At 45.7% G+C, this 11,135-nt stretch overlaps 1 protein-coding gene across 2 annotated transcripts in view; it reads left to right on the forward strand.

Moving 5' to 3' along the window:
- Positions 1-2,980, forward strand: part of Med (Smad/Smad4 homolog Medea) — a 63,862-nt gene extending 60,882 nt beyond the window's left edge. For both annotated transcript variants that reach the window (XM_065435443.2, XM_065435444.2), the window contains one exon: positions 2,690-2,980. In XM_065435443.2, the coding sequence (XP_065291515.1) occupies positions 2,690-2,901 (212 nt within the window). In that variant the 3' untranslated portion in view covers positions 2,902-2,980. The remainder of the gene's footprint in view (positions 1-2,689) is intronic.
- Positions 2,981-11,135: the final 8,155 nt, after the last annotated feature.

Raw genomic sequence — 11,135 nt, forward strand, 5'->3', positions numbered from 1 at the left:
GTTTAAGCGGGTACGGTTTAACAAGGTTTTACTGTAATATGGAGACCAATGTTCTGTCAGATTTCGTTCATGAGATTGCAGTTGAGTGGTGTTTCATTTTAGAGCTAGTATATGATATTCATTGACTCCAATGGGAGTTTGATGAGGAAACAAAAATATTTAGTTGCAGCTAGACTATCTCCTTGTGTTAGGCTTTCCTTATCACTGGCATCAACTGTATATGGTTTTGTTAAGTTTATATCATATTGCTTTCTTGTTATCCTTAATTCTTCTCAGGCACTGTTTACACTACCTCTTTTCCTTTTTTAAGTAGAGAGTTTTTGTTGCTGTTGCTTTTGATTTTCATGGGGTCTGTAAGGCAGTTGCAAGATTTACTTTTTCGTCGGCATCAATTTTTATCCATGGAAACTTTGATTGACAAAGCTTCTAACATGAAAGCCAGGTCAGTAAAATGCAGTATATTTTGGGACAGGAAAGTCTAGCGAATGTGTTAGAATAATATGGTGTGCAGTCTGTCCCCCAGGAGTTACAACATAAGCATAAAAGCGGACTCACTGGAGCAGGTGAATAGGATGGATTTTGGGTTCGTATCTTAAAGCACTCTGATTAAATGTCTACAAAGCCGTACTGATTTAAGGTGCAGGCTATGGTCCTGAATTGAAAAAAAGAAAAGTAAAGTTGGAAAAAATAGTGTGGTTGTCACACATATTGGCAGCGTCAAAAGCTTACAGGGTACCGAGTCCACAAAAAACCTTGTTGTGTACAAATCCTAGGGTAGACAGTCTGGAATTTAAAATTACAGCCTGTAGTCCTTGTCAGGTTGTCTCTGCTGTGCAGCGATGATAGCAACAGTCACAAGCTGCAAGTACAGTTACCAACCAGTAATTTTGTAATCAAATAATTCAGACATGCTTGGCGAACCAGACTCTGCCTGCCCTACCGTCTGGTGCTACTGGACTGAGTAAAAAAAGTAGGGGTTTTCAAATACTTGAATATACAAATACAAATCGAATAGCCAATATTCTAATAATTTCATTTGTCAATCAAATACCTACTACAGTTGACCCTTGCAATAACGAAATCGACGGGGAACATTAAGAAATTCGCTTTTGCGAGAATTTCGTTGTTGCGAAATGAGACAGTACAGATAGGTAATGCGTTGCAGAACGAAACTTTACTGTCAAAATTTCATTAGCCTACCTTGGCAAGCTTTGCTCGAGGATATAGAACTGCACTGTCGACAGTACAAAGTGTGCTGCATGCATCAATCAGCAGTGGGCAGCACTGCCGTGGAGCAGTATTCTCGGTCGATTTCTTTCGGAGATACTATCACTTTTGCGAGATTTTGCATAACTTGGCGCCGGACGCAGAGCAACAGGGCTCCACGTAAGCAGCCGCATTTCTCCAGCGCACGCTGTCGCCCGTAGACACCGATACGTCCGGTGCCAAGCACGAAAGTGATCATATCTCGTATATCCGAAGGCAATCGATTGAGATTACAGCTCCTTCGCGCAAATTTATGTCTGGTGTCGAATCTGCACGTGATGCCCATCGGGTGGCGCCGAAACTAGCGTCCTTGAAACAAGGGATGCATGTTCCCGGACGATCGCTTATCACGGCCCAATGCGTGGCACTTCATGCTGTGATCGCCATCTCAAGTGCCATAAACAATTCCACGTTTATGGAACGTGGACTTTTTTTTATGTTTATTGCTGCATTTTGGTCATCGAGTGTGCCCATTAAGCACTGAACTAGATGTGCAAAAACCGTTGTCACATGCCAGTAGCAGCATGCGTGCCACTTCGAACGGGCAATCATGAAACAAGAATGGTGGCCATGATGTGTTTCAGGCGCACGTGATCGCTTCTGGCGCTTGGTTGTTTTTGTAAATGAAAATGGCGGCACCCACGCAAGTGTAATGTGGGAGTACTTTACGCAATTTTAGTGCAAAGAAATTGCACTTGAGCACATTTTGGAGCCTGCTAGCCTTGTGCAAACAGGTAACATGCGGGGTTACGTACCAGCAAATTTTGTTGATACGGGATTGTAGTACAGTGACATTTCGTTATCGAGAGGTACGAAATGCATTGAATCCTATGGGCGTTCACCCGGGATATGAAAATATTTTGTGGTGACGAGAATTTTGTTGTTGTGGGGTTTCGTTATCATGGATTTCAACTTTTTTTTTAAAGCCTCGTTCATGGTCAGTGCCTTGATGTGTGCAGCACTCTCACAGCGCGCGAACTCTAGGGGTACAAGGTTTGACCACATCAATGGGACTGATCGAAACAATTGTGATGCAAACGCAAGGAACAGCGAAAACAGCGAGTATGAAAAGCACGAAAGCAGGTGCAAAGGTAGGGCCAGTTAGCCACCAGAAGGCATGCAGATCGTATCGGATACAGGCATTCAAGCTCACAGATTCGCACAGTTTGGAGTTCTCTGCCCACATGCGAGCTAACCTGGGTATGTGTGCTCGCTGTAGTTGCCGGCTCATTGCCTGCGGACCTGAACGCTGCTTCAACGGCCATCAGTCTAACCTGTATGTGTGAAGCAATGCATTCACAAACTTTTTTTGGCCAGTTGTGAAGTAAGGTCACTTATTTTCTGACAAACAAGATATTTCAGTTGTGCCACGTTAATAAAGATGACTGGTTCATGCTGCACCATACGGATGTGTTGTGTGCAGGTCTGTCTGCGGCAGCAGGCATCGGTGTAGATGACCTCCGACGGCTGTGCATTCTGCGGCTGAGCTTCGTCAAGGGCTGGGGCCCTGACTACCCACGACAGAGCATCAAGGAGACGCCGTGCTGGATTGAGGTGCACCTGCACCGCTCGCTGCAACTGCTTGATGAAGTGCTCCACTCCATGCCCATCCACGACCCAAGACCACATGACTAGCCTCCTTACCCCACCCTCCCCTTCACCTCCTGCATCCCATCCTCCCTGTGTCCCCAAATTTTCAATCAAAATAAAAGCGACTGTGAAGAATACAAATGTGTGGATGCCCTTTCACATTCTCATTGTAATCACATGATGGAGAGGGAAAACATTGCTTAAAGTGGTCTTGAGCCACCCCTCGGGCTTGGTGAAAAGACATACTCCATGGATAGCGTATGCTGCTGTGAACATCTCAGCCAAATTTTGCAGTCGTGCGCAGTGCATGGAGCTGACAACTGGAGTGCAAAGTGACCTTTCTCTCAAGCACTCTCTTTTCAACAGAAGTCTGCTCCTCACTCTTTTCTGAACGCTTTGTTTCGTAATATAGCAGATTCCCATACACAGCTGCTACGTATTGGCCAACAGCTGACATAGTCATGAAGAATGTTTGGATCAGTGCGCTTCTTCCTATTGTTACTGTGTATATTTATTCTCGAAGTTTCATAAACAGGCTGAAGTAAGCAAAAATCTGCTTTCGAATTTCAATAATAATTACGTTCTTCCAGAAAAGGCCAACTGTTGTCTGCTGACACTCAGTTCCGGCTGCCTGCATAGCAATTAAACTTTGGCCACCCATGGGTCATGCTGCTTATTGGTGCCGTAGCCACCACGTCTCGCTAGTTTCAACTAGCTTTGACTGCTCAACTAGCCTTGAAGCCCACGAAACATAAGGCCAGACCGCATGCATGCTTGCCAGCACATGTCACTCTGGCCACTTCTGGTTAGATGCCTTGGCAGACTTATTGATATGTCACTCTGGCCACTTCTGGTTAGATGCCTTGGCAGACTTATTGATATTGCTTCAAGTTGTTCAAGTTAGATGCGGCTACTATTCATTGGTCAAGCTGGTAAAAGTGAAACGCTGGTCCCGTATTCTGAAACGTTCGCCTTCTGCGAAACTAACGCCTAGGCCACGCCTCCGTTAACGGTGCATGCTGATCGGCTGTTTTAGCAAAACTGGAAAACAGCGTCGTCTAGTAGTTCCGCCTTATTACATTTTAATGTCATGATGTCGATGGGTGTTCTCAACATATATTGAACCAACGAACACATCTTTTAATGTTTGGTAGGTGGTTTATAGTAGTCTTTCTGGTGGCGTGTTAAACGTGTTTGGCGGCGATAGTTGTTGATTCATTTAAAATAAAACGTTTCACACTTCCTTTCTCAATTTATTTTAGCTGAAGCGGCTGTAGCCAACTGCAGTCAGTGTGAAGAACCTGTACTGCAGCCACTGCACTCGAAAACAACACACCCGAGCGGCTCTGCACTCGCGAGGTGCACCCTCTCACATGATCTGAAGTGTTCGAGAGCGCGTGTTGGTAGTGCATGCTGATGTTACGGGTAAGCAGTCGCTTGATTTATCGAACGGGACTATCGGCGGCGAAACTCGCGGAAGGCGAATGTTTCATAATACGGCCCCAGTCCGCACCACCTAGCACGGTCAGAGGAACATATGATCGCAGGCCTACACTCAAGCTCTGTCATGCACAAACGCTGCACATACGCACTACAGTTTGCACGTAGCTGCGATCTGCTACACAGCATAGATACCGTGGCTGCCGCAGGGTGCCGGGACGAGTCCACTGGCTAAGCGCACTGTGGCTCGCTGAGGACTAGGGAGCCTAGGGTTGGTAATATTGATAAGTGAATAATCGATTAAATGTATCCTGCAAAACTACTAATCTTCAGTGATGTCCACCTTTCATTTAATCGACTTTAATCAATGGCACCTGTTCGATTAATCGTTTTCGAGAATATTGATTTAAATTATTGATACTGTGAATCCCATCAGGGATTGTAACAGGAAGGGCTGTATGTGATACATAGGAACATGTTATAAGGTGTTACATACTAAATCTTATACAATACAGAATTTGGGCATATAACAATTTGATTACGTGATTATACAAGATAATAACAAGAACGAAAAAGATATGACAAAATAATTACAGTTGCAGAAATCAGTTGCAGGGTCAGTATTGAGGTAATAACAGTCACGCAACAATCAAGGTTATCCAGATATGACAAATGGCGCGGGAGTAGTGCCGTGCAACTCTGGTACAGCGACTGTCGACAGTTTTTCCCGAGTCCTGAGTGATGCCGAGCCGAATGCTTCCCCACTCCTTCCCACGCACCACACATGCCACCATGCTGCCCGAAGCCGGGGGCTTCAAATGACCTCGCATTTCAAGACATACTATAGGAACCAAGTCGTTGATCGTTGCGCCATTCCCAGTGCACTAAAAACGTGGCACAGCATGCACGCCAGTCTGGTGCTTAGTAACAAAGCATGTTGAGCTAGTTGGCAGGGATTCAGTGTGGCAACGTAAGCCATGTAGACACGGACAGAAGAGAATGAGATGACAAACATGCCAGCATTTGTGTTGTATCGTTTTCTTATCTTCTGTCCGTGTATGCATTCCTTACCTTCTGTCGCGATTTGGAGCATGCAGTCGACATAATGACTGAGCTCATGTACGTTGCAGCAAATCTACAGCATACGAGCATCTCTCTCGCAGGGTGGTTATGGGGCCAATTCAAAAAGGCTGTCGCTTTCACCCAAATGTCCCAGCCAATTGAAATTACTACGCACTGTAGAAAAGAGCGTGTGGTTTAAAATCTGGAACCAGTAATTTTCTCTTCCCCTGTGCCTTTTCCCAAAGCTTTGAAGGCGACTGGCCTATGTGAATGTCTTTGGCTCGCTCAGACCCTCCGCGTGCGTGCGCGAGCTCACCGCGGCCTTTACTCGCCCTCCCCTCCCTCTCTCTATCTTATCTTTCTATTCCCTCTTTCCCGTCTCCCTAAGGGTAGCCAAGCAGGCGCATTTCTGGTTAACATCCCTGCGTTCTCTCTTTATTTCCTTCTCCTCCTTGCATAATTCAGTTGGGCTTCACCTTTCACTTTTGTCATGTTTCTTAGTTCGTGTTTAACGATACTGTGCAGAGATTCACTAGTGCCATGATCTTATTTAATTCTGCACTAAGGGCCATTTTATAACATATATCATTGATATCTTCAAAAGCCACTAGAGCCAGCTATATTTAGTATTTAGTGAGTTATAAAGATTGTCCTTTGTCAAATTTTTATACACTTCTGTTTCAAACTTGGTTCTACCTTTCAAACATTAAAATAGGGACCTACAAAAGTAGATAACTGTGTTTCAACCTTTGAAAAAATGCCCGGAAGAAATCTTGATGGATCAATTAATCGTTGAAAAAACCTGCATCGAAAGGGATCGATAATGATTAGTCGTTAATCGAATACAAAAAAAAAAAATCCTGGCTCTCGCGTAATCGAGAGTAAATGTAAGCATGAAATGACTACTGGGAAAGCAGATTGGTTGGAGATGACACTAGCCACAATCTTAGTGCATGTTCGCAACGTCACACATAGCCACACCGCACCACGCCTTATACCGGGCACTGCTCCATGTGGACGCAATAGTTCCCTGTCGCAGACAGAACCTCGTTACAAATTTCGTCTCGGTCAAACAGCCATTCGCGGGCCGCCGGAGGCTGTCGAACGCGCCGCGGTACTCGCGGACCACTGTTGTTGAAAAGAGCGCTCAGCGCCAAAAAATGACAATCAAGTATATAGTGCCCTGTGTCTGCATTTTGAACATCGCTATTGGAAATGACAGATAAACATTAAGGGTACTAGAAGTTACAGTTTAAGTGATATTGTGAATTAACAAACGGGAAGAACTCGGAAGCAATATATTTTTTGTAATTTGTTTGAGAACCAGCGTATGGAATGCGGTCTTGTCTGGTTGCCCGAACGAACTCGTTTTGTACTCGCAACTTGCCCGGGGGTTCTTGTTTGAGTGCCCGGATAACGGCTCTGGCTTTCGGCTCAAGGTCACTTGAAGGTCGTCGTCATTGGGAGCTAAAAGCATTTCATGCTTAAAATTAATCGAACATCCCCATTGAGGACAACCGCGTTTGGGTTACGCTTAGCGCGTCGTAGGCTCCAAAATCGGTAGTGGCGTCTACGTTAAAGGGACACTAAAAGCAAATACTAACTCGATGTGGGCGGTTTAAATATTCCAGAAGCCTCGCAACGCTTGTTTCGCTCCATTGCTTAGTTTGCGAGAAAATTGCATCTCAAGGGTCCGAATGCCTCTATCGCAATTCAAATCTCCCCCTACCCAACCGGGGAGTGTTGACGTTGCATACGCTATCACTGCTCTTTGCTGCCGTCGTTGAGTAAAACGACACCCGACACACGGTGGTACGGTGTTCTTGCACAGAACGCAAACGCCGGGCCATGGAGAAACCGAACTACGAGAGAGCGGGGGATTCGCCGCTGCAGCTGCTTTTAGTCAAGTGGCATGGACCGTTCGGGCGTCCCGTGACATCACATGGAAGTGGAATTCCCAGCTACTTGCAGTTTGTGCGAGTTTCGCGAACCAGCAAAACCAGCGCAGCAATACACGATAACGAAACTATGAAACGCGAAAGCGCGGACGGAGCAGAGTCGAGCGAAAACGAAACTTTTCAACAGCCCGCGTCGTTGTCAAGGGTAATTTCTACCGGTTCTTTTAAGCATGAAATGCTTTTAGCTCCCGTCGTCGGCGACCTTCAAGTGACAATGAGTCAAAAGCCAGAGCCCTTATCCGCGGGCATGGTGTCCGCGGTCATCGTTGCGAGAACAAAATGAGATTATCCGGCCAACCAGTCAAAACTTAAGAAAATGCAGCCTCTGGGCCCCAACGTTTTGTGCAGGAACGCATTACATACGCCAGTTACTGCCCAAACAAGTTACAAAAGATATCGCTTCCGAATTCTTAATGTTTGTTTACAATATCACTCAGGCTGTAACTTCTAGTACGCTGAAGTTTGTCATTTCCAATAGCGACGTTCAAAAGGTGAATACAGGGCACCATAAATTTCATTGTCACCTTTTTGGTGATGAGCGAGGGTTGCTTGTGCTCTTTTGAACGCCAGCAGTCCGTGAGTTCTACGGCGTGGGTTTTGCGTCGCCTCGAGAGATGACGCCACGCAGCTTCAGGCGCTTTTCTTCTTCCAGCTGGGCAGTGAGCTCTGCCTCCCTGGCGTCTTTCGCTAACTGTCGTGCGGCTTCAGCCAGTTTTCTTCTAGCTGGGCAGCGTGTATGGACTAGCGCACAGTATGGAGTGGGGCAGTGTGGTGGGGTGTGCCATTGCGAGCATGCATTACACCCATATTAAGATTGTGGCTAGTATCTTCTCCAACCAGTCTGCTTTGCCAATAGCCATTTCATGCTTACATCTACTCTGTATTACAAGAGAGCCATCATTTCTTTTTCTAAAAATGGTATACAACTGGACAAGTAGCATTTTCTTTTTTCCTATAATGCAATACAGTGATGTTTTTACAACGAGTGGTTGAGTAGTGGTGACAGAGTTTAAACGAGGACTCCTTGAAGTACAAGTTGGCTGCTAGCTAGCTTGATACAGCTTGAGCAGGCTAGAAGCAGCTAGAGCTATGTCAATATATAGTTTCGACATCTTCAAGATTCAAGAGTGTACACTCTTATGCAAAGTTACACCCTTTGGGGTGTGTCTCTGCCACACAACCATAATCGTCATCTGCCTTTGCTTGCCTTGCTTGCGTTTCCTTTCTTGAAAACGCCGCGTCCGCTGTATACTTTCTTGTCGCGAATGCTATGTCATGCATAAGAGCATACACTCTTAGGTAAAGTTACACCCTTTGGGGTCTATCTCTGCCACACAACCACAATCGTCATCTGCCTTGATTGCGTTTCCTTTCTTGAAAACGCCGCGCCCGCTACGTTCCTATAGGGAATGCTATGTCGTGCTGATAACGCGCGTGCCGTTCGTTACTGAAAGTACCCGGCTCGCCGCGTTAAAGAAAGGAAATGCGGACAAGACAGATGACGATTATCGTTGTGTGACAAAAGGGTGTAATTTTGCTTAGGAGTGAAGAGCGTAATCGTCATCTGCGTTGCTTGAGTCTTCTTTGTTAAAAATTCTGCGCTCGCTACATTCCTGTCAAGAATGCTATGTCGCGATGATAACGCGCATGCGTTCGTGACTTGGAAGTACCGTGCTCGCAGCGTTAAAGAAAGGAAATGCGGGCAAGACAGATGACGATTATCGTTGTGTGGCAAGTATACGCCCCAATGGGTGCAACTGTTTTTAGAGTGTAATCGTCATCTGCGTTGCTTGCGTTTTCTTTGTTAAAAATTCTGCGCTCGCTACTTTCCTGTCAAGAATGCTATGTCGCGCTGATAACGCGCATGCCGTTCGTGACTTGGAAGTACCGGGCTCGCAGCGCTAAAGAAAGGAAATGCGGGCAAGACAGATGACGATTATTGTTGGGGGATAAAATATGCCTCGAACGGTGTAATCTTTTTCAAGAGTTTATATAGAGAACGAATTCGATCCATCTGCCGTGAACTTGCCGAACTTTCGTTGCTATATTACTTCCTGTAGGAAGGGGGAAATTTTAAGCCCACTTGTAGGGAACACAATCAAAAGGTAATCCGCATACATGCCAACTCTCCCGGGTTTTTCGTAATGTTTACGATTTCGAGCTCATTCTATGATTTTACGAGTGTCCGTGGCGTCAAATTTATCGAAAAATAAATTCTGTTTGCGACAAGTTGGCAAGGTATTGAAAGATGACGTGGTGCAAGACTTCAAAAACAAAAGTTCAAAAAAAAAATGTGATGGCAGTTGCGCCGTCTTTTTATGGGTGAGCAAGACCCCATATGCCAGAGGTGTTCTTGCTTAGAACAAGTTTATTGAAACAGGTTCCTGGAGCAGGCAAAATCGGCAACAGCAAAGTTGTCGAAAAAAATCACCGTAATCTAAAAACTATGTGTTGCACGCCAATCTCTGCTATAGCAAGCTTGAAGCTGCTTGTGGCCTGCTAATAAAGATATTTCGCAGTCAATAAAGCACGTAAGTATCACGCTAAAGTTGTGTGCTCACGTCGAACCTGAACCCCCTCCTTCCCCCTTCCATGGCTCCCTTTCCTTTCTCTTGTCGTGTCTGAGGAATTCTTCACAAATTTTAAAGTCCGCGGTTTGGCAAATATAAAATGTTCGTTTCCCTTGATTGTTTACAGTCCTATGCAGTAAAATATCTAGATAATGCCAATCCTTTGAAGTATGAAATGATGCTAATTGCGGAAATATTCGTGTGATTTATAAACTACACAATAACAGCATCAAAGCGAAGGTACGATACTCTTGTTTCTTTATGGGGACTACTGTCGGTTGAATAAGACTTTCTGGAACTTCGTTCCCACTCAAACGAGGGGACCTTTGATTGTGGAACGCATGGACCTTTTTTTTTCATCTGCCTTGCCAGTGTTGACTTATTTTTGTGTTGTGTAGTATGCAGTTGTGTAAGACAGAAGGTTTCCTAGGCCTACTTCCCAACTGTGTGTCGCGGTCGTGCAAAACGAACACTGTAAGTATTAATGGCGGGTCAGAAATGTGTATAATCCGCTACGGCCCTTTGGAGCTTTCGACGCATCTCGGAACAGAAGTCGATCATTTTGCTTATTGCATTCTGGTCTGGATTTTTCCAAAATTCGTATCACCCCGAAATTCGTAAATACGGGGTTAGTATTATTGAGATTCAATTGTACGTAGTTCCCTTGTTGCGGAAGCTTCGTATATACGCACCGACTTGCCCACTGAACTAATTAAAGTTTGGTGCTGATGCACGCACGCCCCTAATTTGCTGGCGGAAGGGCAAGTGAAGACAGCGGAAGCTTGCACCGAAGAACTGTGTTTGCATATGCAGGAGAGCACGCTGTGTCGTACAAGCTACATGCCCGTTCCAGCTGATCACGTGGTGCGGCTCATCACGTATGTTGGCCTGCCTGGGTAGATTAGGGGGGAGGGGGACACAATAAGTTTCTCCACACGCGCCTGGTTAGTGAGTATATATACGATCGTAATTCTTCCGAAGCCTATGACAGGCCAAGAAGGATGAGGCGGGCCTCGCGAAGACGGAGTGGCGTGCTGCAGCAGTCGGTCGGCCTTGTGGACGCGATGCATATGAATGATGGCTGAATTAGGCTGCTTGGATATCGCCAGCGCGCTTTCTCTCTCGGGTGCAGAGTTGCAAGTGCGTACGCTCTTGGCGTCATGTTGTCGGCGTCGAGAGAGGTCATTTTAGCAGCCGTCCAGATTAGCACACGGCGAAAGCAATCGATCACAGAGCTCATCGGGCTCCT

Source organism: Dermacentor albipictus, chromosome 4 (genome assembly GCF_038994185.2).
Source record: "Dermacentor albipictus isolate Rhodes 1998 colony chromosome 4, USDA_Dalb.pri_finalv2, whole genome shotgun sequence".
Classification (NCBI taxonomy): Eukaryota; Metazoa; Arthropoda; class Arachnida; order Ixodida; family Ixodidae; genus Dermacentor; species Dermacentor albipictus.